The 22,860-nt window shown below is 37.5% G+C and overlaps 1 protein-coding gene across 6 annotated transcripts in view; it reads right to left on the reverse strand.

Moving 5' to 3' along the window:
- The window catches only part of FBXL17 (F-box and leucine rich repeat protein 17), a 451,458-nt gene that overhangs the window by 147,139 nt on the left and 281,459 nt on the right, over positions 1-22,860 (reverse strand). For 4 of the 6 annotated variants that reach the window (XR_004967647.1, XM_036310114.1, XM_036310113.1 and 1 more), the window contains one exon: positions 11,602-11,678. Coding sequence is in view for 5 of the 6 variants with exons in the window: in XM_036310114.1 (XP_036166007.1) it covers positions 11,602-11,678 (77 nt within the window). In the remaining variant the exon portion in view is untranslated. Of the gene's footprint in view, positions 1-2,117; positions 2,141-6,373; positions 6,623-11,601; positions 11,679-22,860 lie in introns of those variants that run through there. The other 2 variants (XM_036310117.1, XM_036310115.1) reach the window with 2 other exon arrangements.

Consider the following 22,860-nt stretch of genomic DNA (forward strand, 5'->3'; position numbering starts at 1 on the left):
ACGAGCATGTAAGTAACTCATAATGGTGTCCTGGTAAATACTACACACTGAAAGCTTTGGCAACAAAGACGCCACAGCTTATGTGCAAATTCCAGCCTGCTTGCTGAACTTACCCCCCTTTCTGCTGCTCAAGAAAGATATGTTATCAGAATCCAAGTGAGTCAGAAGAAACCACGAAATCTGTTCTAATTTATAATTTTTTAGAAAGTAAATCATTTGCCAACCTTGACTGCAAGGTGTGTTGTAATGGCAAAGTTGAAAACAAATGCTTTAGAGGACTTCGTCCAATTTCTTTTGTAAACTAGAGCAGAAGGTATGATTTTCAGAAAAAGCCAAGTACATTTGCCTCAACACAAAATAGGACTGATTGAATTTCAAACTTCATTTATTTTGTAGAGCTGAAATGTTAAGTTCCTTATTCTGTTCAAAATTGACTTGAATCTTATTTATTATAATATATATGTGTATATCATGTATGTATGCTATTATAACTGCTATGTTTTATTATATATATATATATATATATATACTCATATATATATATCATAATAAATAAAAGTAAAAAAAATAAACTATATATTTTTTTTCTCATGCATTTAAAAGAAGTTTTTACTGCCCAGCTGGCATGGCTCAGTGGTTGAGCATTGACCTATGAACCAGGAGGTCACGGTTCTATTCCCTGTTAGGGCACAAGCCTGGGTTGTGGGCTTGATCCCCAGTGTGGGATGTGCAGGAGGCAGCCTAACAATGATTCTCTTTCATCATTGATGTTTCCATCTTTCTTGACCTCTCCCTTCCTCTCTGAAATCAATAAAAGTATATTTAAATTATATATATATATATATATATATATATATATATATACACACACACACACACACATATATATAGATATATGTTTTAAAAAGAAGTTTTTGCTTACTAAAAGACTGAGAATTTCAAGTACACTCCCTGCAAGCATGTCCATGAAGTGCCCTTCTGGATGGTCTTGGCGTGGTCATGGCTCTTTCCTGCATGGCTGTCAGGTCCTCAGGACACCAGAGAAGCACCTCTGGATTCCATATCACAAATGTGACTTCCCAAGGCTGACTGTGGAGATAGCCTCAGACACACAGAGGGCAGGGCAGGGGCTGGATCCTACTAGGAGATTAGTGATTTTAAATCTAAAAGAGCAGAAGTAAACTTTATGAGAGGAAACAAAATATCTTCAGAGCAAACCTGCTTTCTTGGAGAAGATCCTAGAGCCATATGTGAGGAAAGGTTAGTAGGAAGGGAAAAAATGGGAAATTTTACCTAATTAAGAGATAGAGATGATTAAAAGCATGCTACAAGTAGTGAAAATCAAAGAGTACTTAGGCAGTTTTCTACATAACTTTTTATGTTTCTAAGAGTTATTTACCTGAAAATAGTATCTTGGCAAGTGAAATTTATATTGTATTCATATGAAGAGAGCTAATTTTAAAAGGGTATATAATAACAAGTAGAGAAGTACCATAACTCCCTGAAGACGGAGAGAGTTTTCTTTTGTTTACTCCTTATTGCTAATTTTTAAAATCTCCATTTCTCTGCCCACACTCTGTCATTCCCAAGGAAAGACAAGTTGCTTTCAGGCATTCGGCACACACTGGATCAGCCACATCAACTCAACACAATTGTTTGAAAAGTTGAAAAGTTCAAACTATTTATTTAATGTCATGCAGACAAACCCAAGAAAAGGAACGAATTTGACTGATGAATTCTAGGTGATTCAGTCTTACAAACCCAAGGGACTGTTTGAGGATAAAGCTTAAAATGAATAGTTCAACATTAAAGTTAAAAGTAAGTTTGATTTACTTAATTAGGAAATTAAATGAATAAAACTACCTTTTTGCCTCAGGAGGCAGTGCCATTTAATATCTATCCTAAACTAAAATCACGAAGAGAATTTATTCAATTCTCTTACTCCCCAAAATACGAGACGGAAAGAACATTAAGCCCTTATTTCATATGTAATAAGATCAACATACGGGACTTGACAAGCTTGGGAAGGTTGGCACCTTCTACCTTGAGAAGAATGGTGTCCACTTTCACCAAGGAACTCCACCCATTTTTTGCTGTTGGGCAGGTCACTGACTGGCTGATCAGGTTCCTACCTAAATACCTAAGGAGAAATGGAAACAGAGCAGTGTTTTCCAAACTGCTGGTCATTCTAGTAAGTGATAAAATCAATTTAGTGAGAATCCAACAAGCATATTAAGTGCAAAATGTATTTTTCACTGCAATATGAGGAAATTTGAAAGCCCCAAATGAGATTATGTAAGGCCATATAGTTTGAACACTTTTCTACTCATTTCCAAATGGGCCCAGGGGGTCTAATTTTAGCACTTAAAACAAATGCAGAGAATCTGAGCTAAATAAAATCAGAAGGAAAGCTCCAGAAAGCTGATGGCGTAGCTAAAATGTAAAACTACGTCTCCTTCCCATGCCCCATGCCTAACTTCTCCCAAAGCAGAAAATGTGGGAAGGATTACGAGAGTATTGGGGGTGGGGGAGACTGGAAGTTTGTAGTGTGTTGGGAATCCCTAACTGAGGATGCTTTAACCCTGGGGCTGATGGTGTTGAGTTGTAATGGGGAGGCCGTACTGTGATGAGATATAGAATAGGCTTTAAGCTGGAGAAATACAAGGCAGTAAATACAAGATTCAGGATGCAGAGAAGATGAAATTTTCCACATACACAAGCCTAATTCACTCAAAGAACCAGAGTTCTTTAGAAAAACAGCTGATATCATGTCCCTGGCAGGAAATGCATAAGCTAAACCTGGTATATCTCAACAGAGTTCGTCTATGTCAAAGAGTAGGGAACCAACTTGAAGAAGTGTCTACCACCAAAATAGGCCAGTTGAATATCAATAAGAAAAAAATGTCTGTGATGGATTGTTCAGTTTATGATGATAATTTAAGAAAGCAACAACAATTCCTCATTGCTCATCTTTGGAGGATGAGGGAAACCAAAACAATATTTTGAAAACTGGTAAATAAAGAGACAGACTCATATATTATTTCTTCCTTTCCCATATACATTAAACTCAGGTAAACTAAAAGGCTGATTAAAAAAAAAAAAAGGTGCTCTTAATATAAGGAAGTCCTGCTAACAAATGAAAAGAGAAAGACCTGGTACGGCTTAACTGTATCATGGTTAGTGGATATAATGATGGGAGTCTAATTAGTGACAGACATAGAGTAGAACCAATTATTTTAATGTTTAATTTATATTTTGCTATGAGTGTTTCCTTCGCTTTCTAATGGGAAACTTAGCAGATGTTTGTTTGTTTTTCTTGGTTTTGTTTTGTTTTTTCAAAATAAATCAGATGCCAAGTGTGTTAAGCAGTCTAATTAACCAGTAAATAGAGTAGGAGATTTAGTCAAACATCAACTGGGAAAAGCAAGATTATCTCAAAGAGAAGGTGAAACTCTTGGAGAGCAAGTGGAGGAGACATAGTTTGATGCTTTAGAAGGAGGCATGCAGCTCTGGGTTTTTCCTCCCTTTCTGCTCCTCCTGTTCATGATACCTCAGAAACTGAGGAGCACTAACATTAAAGGCACAGAGAAGACAGAGCAAATCTTCACTGGAGAGAGAGTCAATTGGAGTTGGTAGAGAACATTCTTGGAGGAGGGTCTCCAAAGGGCAACTGAGGCAGATTGTGACAGAGCCCTGCAAACTCTGGAGTCAAGTATAAGGAAGATGAATGTGAGAGAATAATTGCTTGTGTTTACAACTGTGCACCTTCAGAAATATCTGTACTTTAAAAAACTGCTATGAAATTTTGTCATCTAATGTTGGCTAAAATTGCTTTTGAAGGGTCATTTGAGTGAAGAAATCATCTCTATATGAAAAGCAGAGAAAGTTGAGAATTATCTGCACATAACCCAGTAAAATATTTCCAGTGGGGAGATTTTTAGTTCCAGCATTGCTTAATTAATTAAAAGCTGTCCAGGCTCAAATTTCTCATCTATTAAAGAAGAGTAATAATATTTCTTCTTCCTTCATAAGTTTTTGGTAATAATTTCAAAAAGGAATGTAAGAAAATTGTATTACTCATGAAGAATTACATGCGGTTTTGAAATGATTAATAGAACATTTGTTCAATATATGAATACACACTGAACATCAATGAGAGTTGTCTCTAGCTTCTGGCTAGGGACTGCTTAATCATTGCATGTAACTGATACTTCTTGTCAGCATAACAAAGTTATGTGTATAAGCACATTAAATCTATTAAGTTCCATAACTACTGGTATATAATTAGATCCCATGGAGTTGCTACTTTGTAACATTGGATTTTTTTTAATATACAGATGGACAAACATGGTAGTATAAAATCATTATTAAAACTCTGACAACTGGGAAAATGCAAGTTTTCTAGTAATAAACCTAAGCACATCACTGACCTGCAAGTGATAATGCAAGAGACTGACTTAATAGTGAATCTGTACCATACTGTTACTCACAAGCCATGTGAACCCGAGTCTTCCCAGGCCTGTCTCCACATCTGTAAGCATGAATATTAATAGCACCTATTTGAAGTGGGGTGTTTAGGGGATTGAATGAATAATGTCCACAGAAGACATCAATATATGTTAACTATTATGATTATTGTTTTAAAAGTTTTACATTGGACTTCTTTTAATTCAACTGGATACTTAATTAGTAGTTAAAACCAAAAGTAGTGTATCCTTTTATATATGTTAAGTGAAGTTGTTACCATGGGAATGGTGAAGACGACAGGAAAAGTGGAGATTAAAGTTGGAGCTTACCCTGAATTTTCAACTAGAATATTTTCATAAGGTTTCTTCAAAATTTGCCCATGTGTGCACGTAATCACTTTGGCTGATTTCTGTTCTTTCTTTAGATTAACCAATGCATGCAAACTCATCCATTCAGACACCTGTTCTTGCTTGGAGCCTTTCCTGAGGCAGTACTCCCTGAAATGCACTTCCTGTTCATCTCTGCCCCCCCACCCCGCACCCCGCCCGTCATGTTTCCTACACCATGAATCCTTCCCAACAATTTCAGCCTCTGATGACCCTGACCTCCTGAGCCCCAACATCTTATAGAGCCATGTAAATCTCTGACACCATCACATTGCTGAATGTTAGACAACTTTTTCTTTCTCAACACAAGAGTAGCTACTTCTCAACCATCTCAGTATTCTCCACAGCATCCAGCCAGCACACAGACAGCAAATATGTGCTGAATGAAACAAACATAAAACCAGAAGAGAATAAGTCCCAGGATTGCAAAAAGATTTGAAACATCATACAGATCAATTCCTTACCCAAATGCTTCCATTTTCCCACATCCCCCTCAGAGATGATCTCAGCTTGAATAACTCCTGTAAGAGGTAACTCACTACCACACAAGACATCTACTTTCAAGAAATTTTAAACACTAGAAAGTTTTTTATGTGGAATACTAGAAATCTAGTATTACTGCAAATTTCTTGGTGTTCACTGCAGTCCCCTTTAGCTCTACTCATCAGTGACAAAATACTGATAATAATAAATAATGATTCTATTTATACTACAGGATAATACAAGGAAAACAAATGCTTAGTCTGTATACTCCAGAATACTAAGCAATGCTGGGAAAAGATAGGAACTCTGTGAAAAATGACTGTGTGACTGAAACAAATTATTTTATCTAGAAAAGAACTTCACAAGATTAATGTTAAAAACAGCTAATTAAAATTAAAAACATTTTTGAAATTTGAAAAAATAATTGAGGGAAGAAAAGTTGGAAAGTTAATATTTCAGTTACTAATTCAGTTAAATCTGGAAATTTAGTATTTAATTAATAAAACTAATAAATGTATTTGGGGGTGTAAGAAAGTTTAGGGGTAGGTGCATTTGTCTTTTAAATGTAGGTTAGAAAGTTTCTTAATTCTAAAAAAAAGTCTATTATATATAAAACTAGAGTTGGCCTTTGAATTGGTTACAGGAATATATTCTTAAAGAAATGTCTTAAGATGTCTTTCTCAATAGATTTGAGATCTGTAGTCTAAGATGGCAAAACATAATGATAAGCATTGTTATTGTTCAGTCTTTTATTTCAAGGTTATGTAGTTGCAGATCTAGCACGAGATAAGAAATAGGGAAAAAAGTCACAATTTTTTGTTGTTGTTGAGCAAAGAAAAGCATTTAGAAAAACGTGTAATTAAATTCAAATCTTTGGTGAAAAAATCATAACCATTACTTAGAAGAAAGGAAAAAACAACAACATAATACTTGCTAAGTACAGCAGTAGACATATAAATTCAGTAGTGAGGAACTCCAGGAATAAAATAAAGAAGTAGAAGTGAAGAGAAATAACTTTTAAGATGGACATATAAAAAAAGGAAAATTTGAAACAACAGATTTAGCAATTTGATACTATTTTGCTAGAAACAATATAAGCTATCTATATTTAAATGATAGAATGGAGAGAAAGCATGAATAATCAAGAGTAAACAATAAGATATTCTTTTTGACTTGCAAATGTACTTTCTAAAAGTTCTTTTCTGTCACTTGATAACTATTAGAGTTATTTCTGCTGACAAAAGGAGTTGAATGTTATCCAGCAAGCTTTGAAATACAACTCGAAACTGAAACAAAACATAAAAGGGAAAAGATGGGAATTTAATTTTAAATGGAACATCACTGTATGTAATGCATACCTAATAATATAAAAAAGATGATATAATAAAAAATTATTTTTAGTACAATATTTTTTCTTGGATAATTTATCAGTGTTGGTTTGACTCTATGTAACAGAAGGTTTGTTGGGATTTCTTTCTGTTTTTTCAGTGTGCTTACTTTGATAATGTATCCTGGGTCCCCATTTTGGATTAGCTAACAGTTAAAGAGGTTTGGTATCCCTATAAGAGGTTGGGAATGTAGAACTATTAATCTTTCAATAGCCTTAGAAGGTCAATAAGGCTGGGGTGAGGCATGGGTTACACCAAAGCAAAGATTAATGTGAGCGGACCACTCTCTGTCATTCTTCTTGTCTGAGAGGAGATGCATTACCTTTTTACCTCCCCCCGCCCCCTTTAAAAAAAAAAAAAAGTAGGTTAGCCCTGTCCTCTGGATCCCACCAGAATGAAAGCTCCAAGAATGCTGAAACTATACATGGCCTGCATCCACCACAGAACCCACCACATAGTAGATGCTGAATCAATATTTGTTGACAGAGTGAACATATATCATGTCTGTCATGTGGCAGGCCAATGATAACCATGGGAACAATGACCTCGTTGACTTGGGAGACCTTTAGTCCAGAGCAATCCAAAAGCCTTGTGGCAAGCTTTTGGGTTAGGTTTAAAAGTCCCAGATCAGGCAGAAGCGCACTTGGATCAGGCAGAATAAGGGTCAGCTGAAGACCATCGGGGAGAGCAGCCCAAGCCTGTAGGAGTGCCAGAGGCGCTTGTGAAGAGCAGAGTGAGCCATAGGTTGTCAGTGACCTTGTAGCCCCCAAACACCAATGTCAGTAATTGAGGGTGTACAGTCCTCTTTAATTAAAAGTTATCTGACAACTTGAGAAGAAAAACCAAAGGATGTCCTCTAGAGAGTATTTCTTGGACCCTCGGGGGTGTTAAAGTCAAAAGAAATGCAATGACAATCCAGAAAGAAACCTGGATCCTTTTTACACCTGCCCCCTGACACAGGGTCACGCTGGTAAAATTCACGATAGAGACCACAAATAAAGCTAAGTGCTCTGCTCGTCCATTTCATTTATTACACCATCCATTCTGTGCCTGCAGCCCAAGAGGAAGACTGGTTTTGACCTCCATGGGCTTGAATGGTCCAGGTTGATTTCTGTTCCTTGTTTTCCTTTGAATCCTAAATATACACTTTCCCAAGGAGGAAAAATTTCAACAGAAAAGTCTTAGAAGGTGAGTGGAAAGGTGGGTTGGAAATTCTTAACTGACAAATTACTATAGAAACAAAGAAAAGCATAAGGGGACTCAACAGAAAACCATCTAAACAAAAATGAAGATAACATCGACAAGAGGTAGGTCAGAAACCTAACCCAGCAAATTAAAGACTTTAAACTTCCTGCTATAATTTTGTTATTATTTCCTATAACTTGATTTAGACAGCTTAGGTATAGAAGTCAACTAGGGTATAGACTAACAGGTCAAACTTCTAAACAATGATTCCACAAGTGAAAAGCCACACTGCGAGGAGGAGGAGAGCTGATTCTTCTTAAAAAAGAGATGATTTTTATCCTAAGAACTGCCAACTGGTATGAGTATCCACATGTCACCAGGAATGACACAGATGTTTTATATTCATTTTCACTACCTTTGATGGTGAGTATTATCATGTGCCTAACAGATGATAAGACTAGGAGGTTAAGTAACTTGCTCAAGGTCACAAAGGAAAGAAGAGGCAAAGCTGAAATTCTAACCTAATCTCTAACTCTTACGGTTGAGTTTTTCCCACAGTACTGCCCATAACATATATTTGTTCAGTAATAGAAGAGTGACAATATTAGATTTCTCTTCAGGGAACAATTTTCCAAGACTATATTTTCCATTGAGCTGTGTCTGAATTATTGATTTGTTTATAATTGCTATCCCTTACCATAAAGATTTAAGTTCAGTTTGGGGAATAAGAAGTCTATTGGAATGATAGTTTTCTTCATGACAACTACATCATATATAAATTAAAATAAACATAACTTCATAACGACCTGGCCAGGTGTTGCTAAGTATTATAATAACACATTCAACATCTGTGAGCATCTCGACAAAAATTACAAATGATACGCCAGGCAAGCTGCTGTTTCTAAATTAATGCATCCTGCAAAAAAAGTTTCAAAACTCTCAGTATACTATACTGAAAATATGTACAAACATGAGAAAGGAAGAGAGGAGACAAGTAGCTGGAATATGAGTAAAGCAACAGGAGGCAGAGTAGGGAGTGGTCCTCTTGAAGGACGACATTTTCTCCCAGTAACAGGTAACATCAAATTTTACAATTTCAGCCTGGCCGGCATAGCTCAGTGGCTGAGCCTCAACCCAGGAAGCAAGTGGTCGTGGGTTCGATCCCCAGTGTGGGGTGTGCAGGAGGCAGCCCATTGGTGTTTCTCTCTTATCTCATCAGTGTTTCTGTCTCTTTCTCCCTCTCACTAAAAATTAATAAAAAATAGTTAAAAACAATTTTACAATTTCTAAGCAGCCTCCATAAAGTTCTATAGAACACGTCTCTACTTATCCCAGTTAAAGAAGGAGCGAGGCATGTGTTTTTCCTTCCTCATGTTTATAATTCACACAGGATAAGGGATCACACACAGCCCTCCCTAGCAGAGCAGTTACCTCAATAACATGCTGTTTCTCTGGTTACAATGAATAATCCTTTTTGCTGTCTTTTTTGACAAAAATTATTCATGTGTTGTTGGCATGGAACCAGGAAAAAAGAGAAGAGCTGAGAGAGCTTTCAGTAATTTGTTCAAATTTTATAATCAAATAGCAATTATATGACAATCTCATAAACTATCGACCTTTTCCTCTCATCCTCCATGGGGCCCTAACATTTTGAACAGCAGAATCAAAAAAGGCACAGAGACATTCACCACAAACCCTCTGAATGCTGCAAACCGGAGGAAAAAAGGAGAGAGACAAGGTGGGACAGAGCCTGGAAGGACTGAGGAAAACCGCGATGGGTTCTCATCACCATGGGGGAGTCCCAGTGTTCACTTCTGGTTCCTCTCACCTGCACTGGATCAGGGACATCACTGAGGCAAGTTTTACAAAACTGCTGCCTGGGCCCTGTCTCCTAGACATTCTCATTTGTGAGTGAAGCTCAGGCATCAGTGTGCTTTCAAACTCCCCACGTGATTCTAATATGCACTGACCTAAATAATGGAGAGACATGAATAAGTGCAAAGCATACTGGCAAGGTTTGAACATGCTTTTCGCCTCACCAGAAGAAAAAGAATCCAAAATCTCAAAACATCGGATCAAGAGACTATCACTAACAATAAATAATAGCAATGAACAATGGCACCAATAACAAAACAAACCTCTTCCAAGACCTACGAAAGGGAAGGAGAAGAATTTTGTGTGAAACTTTTATCCATCCCCCTCCTGTAGGAAAGCAACATTTATCAGTAGAATATTCTGTGCTAACCATTAAACTGAATGCCCGGCCCATAAAGGAGTATGAAGTCAAACATTAATCGCACACTTTACAAATGAGGAAACTGAGCCTCAGAGAGGTGAAGGCCAAAGGACAAAGACAGAACTTGATCCCAGATCTGTCTCAAATGCGTAGCTTTGCTCTTCTCCATATCTTCTGGAATGTTTCTCTGCACTGTCTAACTTAATGGATGCTGTAACAGAGTGTAATTTCAGGAACATTTTCCACTGTGGGACCTTGAAGGTTTCATTCTAAGAAACTTAATCCATAGCTCTCCTGGCTATTAGCAGGCTAACGTTGGCGGTGAATAGGTAAAGGGAAGGAAATAAAGTTGAAGCGGCAGATAGAGGCCTAATGGTAAAGGACCTTGAATGCCAAGTAAAGAGTCTGGAATGAATGACTGCACTACTTAGTTAACAAATCTATATTTACTATTCTCAAAAAATAAACTCTGGAAAGAAATTGGGGTTATTTTTAAGCCAAACCTTTTTAATATTATGTTTAAATTATAGTTTTAGTAGAGTTTTTCCAAAGGATGAATTTAGCAGCTGATAAAATACAACCCTCCTACTCAGGGCAGCTGGTCAGCCTGACATCCCTGGAGAGGAGTGGAGTAGTAGCATATGTCACCATTAACAATGAAAACTTAACAGGTCACTAGCTTCCCTCAAGGTAGAGAGCATATTCTCAAATATAAATGCACAAATAAAATATCAGAAAAGAGAAAAGAAACCTACTTAGATCTCCAAAAAGCCAGATATCTGTCTAAAACTTCTATATTTAGATCAAATACACAAATTAATAAGAACAAATATAAACCTAATAAAAAAGGAAAAACTAGGTTATTTTTCTTTATTTCTCCAACAGGATGATTTCATACCTTTCATATTTTTATAAAACAATATGATTTTTCTCCACCTTAACTGAATACTGAAAATTAAGATAATTTAAAACATTGCATACAAATGTATACTCTTTCCTTTACTCTCTATATATCTAAACACGGACATTTCCAATGCTTTAAAAAAAATTGAAGCATTAAGACGTCTGGCATTTGGAATATCAGCAGGAATGCATTTGATATGACATTAAATTAAGCAAATCATCTCAATGTAATAATTTTAGTTATATTTATTAATCAAATATTTAATTATCCTGATATTAATATTCATTGTATAGATCTTTTAGCCATATGTTTTAATCCTATGTGAGTGTGTGCATGTACGTGTGATTACATGTAGCAATAGTTGATAGACATGTTCATTTTACTCTGGTATAGTCTCACAGTTTCTTGCTTTTTTCCCGTTATGATCAGAGTTAGCCCAAATAAAGATAAAAGTCTCTAGGAAATATTGCTCTTGATGTCTCTTTAAAACCTTTCAAAGACTTTGTAGCTTTTTATTCTTGAAAAGGATTAGAACAATGGCTCATTACATACCATAATCTGTGATTTTGCAGGACACCAAGTACAGCTCTTTCAGGTTTTGTCCTTCCTTTGCGATGACCTCCACACACCTGAAACACACACACAAAGTGGTAAGTTACACTAATGTGTTTCAAGTTAAATTACAAGAGTTTGGCCAGGACCATAACAGGAAGAGGTCAGCATTCGATGAATGCCACAGCTCTCTTCTTTCAACAAACCTCTTTCAAGGTGTTTCAGAAAAAGGTATTATATTCCTGCTTTAAACTCAAGTGCTCTAATACCTAAATGACTTTAATTAAATACATTTATGACTAGTGCATCTTTTACAACCAAGCTATGAAAAAAGAGATATTCCTATAAGAATAATGTTACATTTGGTAATAAAAGGCTGGTAAACATATACTATATAATGAGCAGGTCATCCTATCTAATAAAAGAGAAACATGGTAATTAGCCGTATGGCCATTACCCTTCTCATTGGTTAATCAGCAAGATATGCAAATTAACTGCCAACCAAGATGGAGGCCAGCAGCCAGGCAGCTGACGTGAACAGGGAGGCTTGCTTGCTTCAGTGAAGGAGGAAGTCAAGCTTCCCCGCCTGCCTTGCTGGCCTCTCAGCTGCACTCTAAGCAACATTGTAACAAATATAGAAGCTAAACCAGGGGTGGGCAAACTTTTTGACTCGAGGGCAACAATGGGTTCTTAAACTGGACCGGAGGGCCGGAACAAAAGCATGGATGGAGTGTTTGTGTGAACTAATATAAATTCAAAGTAAACATCATTACATAAAAGGGTACGGTCTTTTTTTTTTTTTTTTTTTTTTTATTTATTTCAAACGGGCCGGATCCGGCCCGCGGGCTGTAGTTTGCCCACGGCTGAGCTAACAAAACCCCGGGCTTCAGCCAGCAGGACAGCAACATTGTTTCAAATACAGAAGGTAAACAAAGGCCAGAAACCAGCTTTCAGCAGCGGAGGTCTCATAGCTGGAGCTGAGACTCAGAGCTAAAGCTGGCCCAGAATAAAAAAAAAGGAAAAAAGGAGCGGTTGGGAGCTTCAGTCACCCGCCAGCCTGAAAATAGGCCTCAGCCCCTCACCCAGGCTGGCCAGGCACCCCAGTGGGGACCCCTACCCTAAAGGGGGTGTGACCAGATGCAAACAGCCATCATCCCCTCACCCAGGCTGGCCAGGCACCCAAGCGGGACCCCCACCCTGATCCTGGACACCCTTCAGGGCAAACCAGCCGGCCCCCACCCATGCACCAGGCTTCTATCCTATATAGTAAAAGGGTAATATGCCTCCCAGCACCGGGATCAGAGGAGCAGCAAGGCCTCCTGGCACCGGGATCAGCGTGACAGGGGGCAGCGACCAAACCCTGTGATCATCCTGCGGCTCCATGTGTGACAGGGGGCGGGGCCACAACCTCCCTATCTGCCCTGCTCTGTTCGTGACAGGGGGGAGCTCCTCACCCCCCTGATCGGCCCTGCTCTGTGTGTGACAGGGTGGAGCTCCCCAACCCTCTGATCACCCTGCGGCTCTGTGTGTGACAGGGGGCGGGGCCACAACCTCCCTATCCGCCCTGCTCTGTGCATGACAGGAGGGAGCTCCCCAACCCCCTGATCGCCCTACAGCTCTGTGTGTGACAGGGTGCGGCGCCCCAACTCCCCCACCCCCATCGGCCCTGCCCTGAGTGTGACAGGGGGCGGTGCCCCAACTCCCCTATCGGCCCTGCTCTGTTTGTGACAGGAGGGAGTTCCTCAACCCCCTGATCGGCCCTGTTCTGTGCATGACACTGGGGAGCTCCCCAACCCCCTGATGGGCCCTGCTCTGCGCATGACAGGGGGGAGCTCCCCAACCCCCTGATTGACCCTGCTCTATGTGTGACAGGGTATGGAGCCCCAACCCCCCTGATTGGCCCTGCTCAGTGCATGCTAGGGGGCAGCTCCCTAACCCCGTGATCGGCCCTGCTCTGTGCGTGACAGGGGGTGGCGCCGCAACCTCCCTATCGACCCTGCCTTGAGTGTGACAGGGGGCGGTGCCCCAACCCCCCAATAGGCCCTACCCTGAGCATGACTAGGGGTGGCATCACAACCTCCTGATCCACCCTGCTCTGTGCATGACAGGGGGCGGTGCCCCAACTCCCCAATTGGCCCTGCTCTGAGCCCAACCAGGGGCTGCACCTAGGGATTGGGCCTGCCCTCTGCCACCCGGGGGCAGGCCCAAGTCGGCAGGTAATTATCTCCTGAGGGGTCCCAGACTGCGAGAGGGCACAGGCCGGGCTGAGAGACCCCCTCTCCCCCCCGAGTGCACAAATTTTTGTGCACCGGACCTCTAGTTAATATTATAAAATAATATAAAAATGATTATAATGAAAGTGTAGACTATATAGATGGATGGTGATTATAAGTGGATGATAATATTGCTATAGTTCAATTATGAATATGGGCTTGAATAACTGAAACACATTGTTTTGTGAAATTTTATTTAACATAAAATATGCTTTAAAAATCTATAACATTGATTATAGAAAGAAAAATTTTTGCACACATAAGAACTTTAAAATTGCCAAAACCGGATTGGCTCAGTGGATAGAGCGTCAGCCTGCGGACTGAGAGGTCCCGGGTTCGATTCCGGTCAAGGGCATGTACCTGGGTTGCGGGCACAGGATGTGCAAGAGGCAGCTGATTGATGTTTCTCTCTCATCGATGTTTCTAACTCTCTCTATCTCTCTCCCTTCCTCTCTGTGAAGAACTTTAAAATCTTTTCATTTAAAGTGGTTTCTACTTAATGTTTTAATGAATTATTGCATAGACACAGGCCATTTCAATAATACTGATATAGATACGTAAGATTTATAGTCTTTTCTGGTTTAAGTTAAAAGGTTTTGAATGGTACACTCTGCTCTAATAGCCTTAGTGGGACATGTAGTGCAGAACTGAATGAACTTTAAAAATAATGATTAACAACACTATCCATTTTGTGGCTCAGTTCCCTATAATATCAGAAAAACCTGTACAGTCCCAGTGACACATGGGCACATGCAGCCTTCAGTGCACTCCCTGTTTTAATCTTTATAAATAGCAGGTAAGTAAAAGGGTAAAAGCAAAAAGAGTCATTAACCTTTTCTAGGAAGGAAGGATCAAGTAATTTGATACCTATGTGTATAATCCATCAAAAAATTACCGAGCAGCCATCTCTGTCTCTCAGATATTTTATTTGCTGTCTGGCTTATTTGTAGGTATCTTCATAAAATGTCAGGAAATTTTATGTAATTTTACTTCCTATAATTCATTACTGAAGGTTAAATTAGTTATATAAAAGGCACATTTTTCTTTAAAATATATTTTTATAAAATATTATTTTAATGGAATGATAAACATTTCAGAGTTCCTCAGAATAATTGAATAAACATTTTTGGGGGGTATTTTAAAAAATTATGATAAAAATTGATAAGGACTTTCATAGCAATAAAAGAAAACTTAAAGCTTTAATAAAATATAATTATGATTGATACAGTTTATTATGAAAAGAAATTTAAAAACCTAATTCCATGTCATTTGGCTTTAATGTAGCATTTTAATAAAATCAGAAAAAAGGGAAGAATAAAAGGAAAAAGGAAACATTACTGGCAACAACCATGTTTTCTATATAACTTTAAAAACTAATTTTCACATGCTAAGAATAAAATATATAGGTCCTGGATAATTACAAAATCTTTAGTATTTAAAACAAAAGTCTGACTACTTTCTATCATATCAAGAAACATATTTCCCAGTCCTCCATTACCAACCAAAAATGTTAGCAGAACCAATATTTTGTATGGCCAAAATGAAAGAAATTAGTGCAGAAATAATCATTGTATCATTTATTTTGTTCTCATGCTCTTTTCAAGTAGTTCAAAATGCCCAATTTTATATTTTTTTATGAAAAAAAACTAAACAAATTCAATATCCTACTTATGTTCCTGCCACTTGATCCTGTATTAGATATGCTACCAGCACATATAAACATTAAAGATACACAGGGCAGACTACAAACAGCAAATAAGACAAATTGATTTTCCTGCACAAGTCAGATCAAATGCTATTTCATAGGCAACAGGAACCCATATTCATGTAACACAAGATAATCAATCACCGGATGGAAACTGTCCTAAAGCTGATGAAAGGCCATGAGCATCGGGTTTCCTCACTACACAGCAGAGACAAGTTATTATGAATAGATTCTGCAAATATATTAAGCTTACTCAAGGGGCAATAACTGAGAGATAACACATGATTAGAAGTAAGCAGTAAGTACCTTTTAGACAAAAAAAAGAAGAAGAAGAAGAAGAAGAAGAAAACTGTAAGATCCTTTGCTTTTACAAAGGATCACCTATGATTTTTTGCTGTTTTTGACAGTTCAGTTACAAACAGTTTTCCAAATACTTTTAATTTCAGTATGCTAGAAGTTATGTACAACACAGAACTACTTTTCAGATAAGAATTCATGAAAAATTATTTCTTGGAAGATTTGTAGCAGACTTTAATGTTTTGAATTTGAATATCATCATTTACGGATATGATATTTGAGGAGAGAAACTCCAAGTTCTGTGAATCTGGATTGAAATTCTTAACATAATATTAAAACACAAAATTGAGAGGTTCAAATTAATAGTTGAAATAGCTATTGTTTCCAGAGTTGAAAAATGGAACTAGTTCGCATTATCCTGTTATGACAAATTGGTGTAAATGGCACCCCTCCTCAGGCCTCTGGCTAGTGCCTGAAGTGCTGTGATCAGTCTCTTGGTCTAGTGTCCAGGCAGCCTGTGCCTACAGCAAGTCTTGATGACACATGATAGGTGGGGGGCTGTCCTTTTCTCCTGAAACTTTTAGAGTCTGTTCTAAAATATACTCACAGAAATGCCCTAACATAACACAAGTCTGTGCACCACATTTACTCTAATAATTCTACTCTGTTTTAAAAGAATCTTGGCTCTAGTCATGGCCTTCAGTGTGTTAACATCAGAGCATTTCCAAGTTCACTGTACATATCATATGCAGGCAACAAACAAGGTGGTAAAGCTTAGCAACTGTTTAAACTAAAGCTTAGTGATCATTTAAGCTTTAAATGATTTAAATGATTATAGGTGTTCATGTAAGTTGTTAAAGGAGTGTTTTAAAAATGGTAGCAATAAGAGAGAGAAATATTTACAAGGTGATGATCTAAAAGTAAGGAGGAGAGTGACAGAACCAAAGACCACATTTCGAACCTTTGCTTCTCCACCCCCTTTCCTACTCACAGATACCACATAGGAAAATATTCATTCATCTCTGTGATAAACTATAGTTTTGTCACTGGGGGCAAGCAGTGAGTCCCTAAACTCATATTCCAGAATTCAAATATTTCCCATTATTACCCCACCCCTTTTCCCACCATCCCTAAGAGCAAACCTCAGAATACCATATGACCCATATTCTCTATGGGTCAGAACATTATGGGTTACCCATGTCATGCATGACAATCAAAGGAATCAAAAAATCTGGAAAAGAACTATATCCTTAGGGAGAGTGACAATCTATAATATTATTAAAGGGAAATTCGTAACAAAGAAAACTGGCATAGGGGGAAAATGCGGAAGAATGTCAAATACTGTTAAAGTGGCCCATGAACATCAAACACAAGCCCAGTAGACCATCTTCCTGAGTTCGGAGAAGTAAAGGGAGACATCTTAACAAGAGGAAATAAAGAATCAGAAGACATGCATACCAGCCTCACCTTCAAGAAACCACAGAATCACCATCTGACTTCCCTAAAGCCCCGCATCAGCATTCTCTATAAAATGAGGGCCTGTGTGAAGAATTTCTCCAGACCAAACGTCCTGGGTGCGTTTAAATATATTTTAGTTTATTCTGAACTGCCACCCCTCAGATTATTTTCCTGCTTTTATGTTTGGGCAGGGTTGTGAAGAGAATAAAAAAAATTGCACCCCTTGTAAATCCCAGAGTAACAGCTGTTGAGTACACACATATAAACTCCATTAGAATACTGAAAAGGGCCAGAAAACCTGTTCCAAAGTATTCAGAATCACCCGTTATAACAACATAAGTTTACGCTCCCTTGCTTTTGATAATGTTTTAAAGTGTACCTAAAATATTTGCTGAAAGTTGAAAAGCCAAAAAAAGGTTTCTTTTGTGAGCTATACAGGATTTTTCTTTTAAAGAAGAGAAGGTATTTCTTAGTTTCAGTGGAGGGAAAATCTGTCTCCTTAGCAATAGATTCCTAATCACCTGATTTATGTGAAGGGTAAAGGTTAATGAATTAAGCTGTGTAAGCTTCAAAACTATCAAAGGAATTCAAAAGAGCCTTGAATTATGGAAAACAATGGCCCATCCTACATACATACCAAATTTTATGGGTTTTTTTGTCTCCTGCTTAAAAGCAGGAACATGGCATTAGTGACAATTGAAAAGAACTAATGAGGAAATATGACTACATTGCTTGCAAGAGGAGTGTCCTAGGAGACCTTGTTACTGTTTGTGATGTGCTTCAAGCCCAAAAGAAGCTAATTGGAGCTGCCAGACACTGGTTTGCAAATCTCACTTTAAAGGACAGGCTCAATCACCTTAGAGGTGTGAAAAGAAATGTCCCCATTAGAGATGCATTAGTATGTGGCTTGGTGAATTTCTAAATAAACTTTAAGATGTTCTTCCCCTAAGTCACTTTTATATTTGAATAATTGATCTATCTTCCAGCAAAGGAAAAAAATACAAGACAAAACAACCCCATGATTTAAAACAAAAGGTATAAAGAGTGCTGTAAAGTAATTGGCAAATAAATGCAATGGGGAGCTATGTATGTTTAAGGTTGAATAAACTCATAGATCAAACCTTAAAATTCCTGAAACACAAACACATCATAAAAGTGATCTATGTGGTAGTTTTGAAATGGAGCATCATTTTTATCATTTTTTGAAACTAAACAAGCCAACAAGCCACCCCATGTTACATAGATTGTAAGTGGGTGAAGGCATAAGAAGCTGTCACACACACACACACACACACACACACACACACACACACACGCACACTCACACACGCGCGCACGCACACACACACTCTCAAAAGGATCCACAAGATCTAAAGAGAGTAACAAGGGAGCAAATTCGGTCCAATTCAGTGCTGTGAAAGCTCATCTTGACTAACTCATATGGGGTCATTTAAATGATAGCAGAGGTCACCAAAACACAATTTGGCATCTTACAAAAAGAAAAATGATATCTGGTTGATTTTTCTAATGCCTTAAGTCAAGTTTTACTGAAGAATGATCCAATCCCAATGTAGCAAATGAGTGGGCATGATTTACAGGTATGCCCTACTTTCAGAAAACATACTGTATAAAAGATTTCTATGTACAAAAAAAATAATAATAAATCACCAGGAAAACATATACAAGATGAATCAACACAAGAATCTATTAAGAGTACATTTTCCCTTATTACACAGATACTAGTATACAGTTTCCTTTATGAGCATTCTATTTATAGGTACTTTTTCTAGTAACACCTCACCTTAACCTTAGAGAAATAGCATGCAATACTTATTTTCAATCTTGACCTTAAATAACTGCACATACTGACACATGAAAGACTACTTCGGGAAAGTGACACATGGCATCAAAATGATATACGGAGTGCTCTTTGTGTTATGGTAGACTTTCTTGTAAATGTTCTTCTATCCCATTAACACCGTACCAAATATATACTTGAATCAATTTTTTATGTAGACTTCTAAAGATATTCTCATAGAACATCTCATAGAAATGTTGCCTGCAGGAGAGATTTTTTTTAAAGGTTGACTTGCAATTAAAATGCTAAGTTATCTACTCGAAGCATGTTCTTAATATACCAGGGAGTAAAAGGCTGGGAGGGACATGAAAAATGTCACTAGCTCCACAGTTAACAATTATCTTGGGACACTCATTTAGTTATAACTTACCAAATGTTATTCTCTGTAAAGCCAATATCTGATTAGTGAACCTAAGATTAACTTATGTATTTGCTATGTAAAAAGTAGAGAACTGATGTCCATTTTGTAACATGCAGATATTGAAAGGTTACAAAATGAGAATAGTATGTTTAGTTTTAATGACATCCATCATACTGGCCTACAAACTTAAATGTAATTGAAACTTAAGTTTTATGATTTGCATCTTGGCCAACAGAGGTGTCCCACCCCTGAGGGAGGCATAGCAGATATTGCCATTTGGTGATTCTTTCTGGACCACCCTCTTCTGAGTATCTCTAACACTGAGCAGGTTTCCTAACTGGAGAGTAACTAGGAGTCAGCACTGAAAAGGAATGAATACAACAACAAAGTCATATTCTCTAATATATAGGATGTTCCCAAAAATGTATACACACTTTGAATAGAATTATAAAGGCAGTGTTTATTAAAATACATTTCATTTTCATTTAACAGCTATCAGCTGTTAAAGTGTATATACATTTTTTGGGGACACCCTGTATTTAGGAATGACTATTACAAACTAGCTCTTATGAAAATATTTTATTTCTTCATGTATAGCAAAACATGTTTTAATTTACTTTGAATGTTACTTAGAGTACTTTAAAATGTTTTTCAAATAGAATAAAGCCTGTAATATTTTTAAAATGCATATTTTCTTTATGCTACTAAGAAACAAGATGTTTTAAGTTCTTTCCAAAGAGGAGAAAAGAAGATCAAACTAACATTTTTGTTATAAACTTGGCTCTGGCTTTAATATTTCAGAAATTTTACCCAAAAGTCTTATTTTTAATTTTAGCTATTGTTCCATCCTTTTACCACAATTACACTAAACCATTATATAATAACATGAGCTAACTTTTTTATGTATATTCCTCAGAATATGCAATAGGTGAAAAAAGAGTCTAAGCTTTTACTTATTTAATTTAACAATGTTTTATTAAGTGTAAACTATGTGCTAGAAATAATAAAAGATATAATCAGAAAGCCACATTATTATTAAATGATGAAAATATACTTATAACCTTGACAGATCAAATAGTATTATTTTGTTGATATTAATGTTGATACCTAGGAGCAGAAAAATTATATCACTATCTCTATATCTACTGAAAAGCAACTAAGAACAATTATATTTTAGGAACAAAGGAAATGCTAGAAAGAGAAGGGAAAAGGGTAAAGACAAGACTTCCTGAATTTAGCAGTTTATTCATTCTTCAATAGGGAAAATATGTAATTACTTTTAAATAGGAAAATTTCAGAAAGCCCCTCCTTCTTTAAGCTTTTTAGGGTCCATCAATTTATTTATTTGTTGTTGTTGTTGTTAATCCTCACCCAAGGATATTTTTCCATTTATTATTAGGGAAAGTGTAAGAGAGAGGGAAAGAGAGAGAGAGAGAGAAACATCTCTATGAGAGAAACACATCGATTGGTTGCTTCCTGCAGGAGCCTGACCAGTGCCTGAGCCAGGGAGAAGCCTGCAACCAAGATACGTGTTCTTGACCAGAATCGAACGTGGGACCCTGTGGTCCGCAGGCCGGCACTCTATTCACTAAGCCAAACTGGGTAGGGTCAGGCCCATCAATTTATAGCCAATAACTCTTGGGGAATCCAGGCAGTACTCAATGATGATACTGTTAAAACTGGTGCTATCTTATGGTATTCTGGCATATTTTAAGATAGATTGCAAAAGCAAAGATTATATTACCCTACATGCAACAAAAATTTACTGAGTGAAAGCAAAAACCTGGGCCCTTAAGACAGTAAAAGGCAAAGGCAAAATTCTGAGAAGTTCCAAACACTCCCCCGCCCCCCACTTCCTCTGCTCCTCCCCACCTGCTAATAATATAAGTAAAAATTTCAATGGTAAAACTAGAACTATTTCCAAAGACCTGTTAGGCTTACAAACAGCTAAAATAAAATTTAGGTGGAATATTAAACATAGAATTGATCATAATCTCCCTGCCCATCTCAACATTCTTTACCCTCACTGTTACAAGTATTGGTAAGAATGTCTCAATGCAAGACATCAGATATTTTAAGCTCATCTTTAATTTAAAGTGGCTAAGAATATTGTCTTAGTGGAATATAAAGGCACCCAGAAGATGAGGTTTCAGGCAGCATCTAGGAAAGAGTTAAGTACTTCCTCACCAGAAGATGCACAAATCAGCTTTGTGGTGACTAATTGCCCCTTTCACCCCTGTACTCTGGGAGTTGGCCTATGCTTCAATACCGGTTTTGTGATGCAGCGGAAGACTGATGTTCAACACAGACCTCCCATGACCTGCGGAGCCAAGGAGTTAACTCGGACAAGATGCTGACAAAAGGTTTCCTTCTCACTTGGGAAGGTACAGAAATTCTTTCTGGAGAAGCCAAATTCTCAGAAGATTATATATAAAACACAGTAGGTAACGGCAATTTATAAAAGTCAAAAGAATGGCTATACTTTAGCTAACAACGATTCTCAACATTCCAAAGTACTAACTCAAAATTGTGCTTAAGAAATGATTTTAGCAATATATTGGTGCAATGAAGACAGCACCTAATTTGATGTCTTTGGAAGCTTATAATTAGATAGGTGTAATAAGATACAAAGAAAAGCAAATCAACATTCTCCATTCCAAGCTTTTCCCAAGTGCTTCAAGTACTCATACTTGGGAAGCCTGCACTTTGTCATTCATTTTTAAGCTTAGCAACTTTCTGGCCTTATCAAAAGCCAGTAAAATGACTTTTACAGGTGATTTTAAGTAGCAATTATGTAAAATGAATTAATCCTGCAACTGGGAGAAAAGAATAGGTGAAGGTGTCTTGTTAGTATCTAAAAAAAAAAAAAAAAGATAGCCCGAGGAAGGAGTTGTAGATTAGGGAGGGGGATTCAGGCAGTGGGAACAAAGTGACCCACATATTTATTCAGAAAGAAGACAGATCACATGGACTTGATGAAGGCAGGGACACACATACATTTGAGCTTACTGACACTGAGCTAGGTTGAACTCTGAACCATTTGAGGCTGATCATCCCTGCTGAATTCATAAAACCTGCTTACAAGGCTCTGGTTCTGCTGCGCTTGCTTCCGGTTTTCTCCCATATCATTACCTATCAGTGTTCATGTCAAAGGTAAAATAATCTTTGCTCTAACAGTTATAGGAAAGAATGGAAGCAGATCATGTTTAGTTATTTTGGTACATTATGTTTACACAGAGAGATAACTTTTTGACATAAAAAATTACATTTACACTTTTAAAAAAGAAAAAAATGTAGCCACATATTT

The sequence above is a fragment of the Myotis myotis genome, unplaced genomic scaffold, assembly GCF_014108235.1.
Source record: "Myotis myotis isolate mMyoMyo1 unplaced genomic scaffold, mMyoMyo1.p scaffold_m19_p_5, whole genome shotgun sequence".
NCBI classification, from domain to species: domain Eukaryota; kingdom Metazoa; phylum Chordata; class Mammalia; order Chiroptera; family Vespertilionidae; genus Myotis; species Myotis myotis.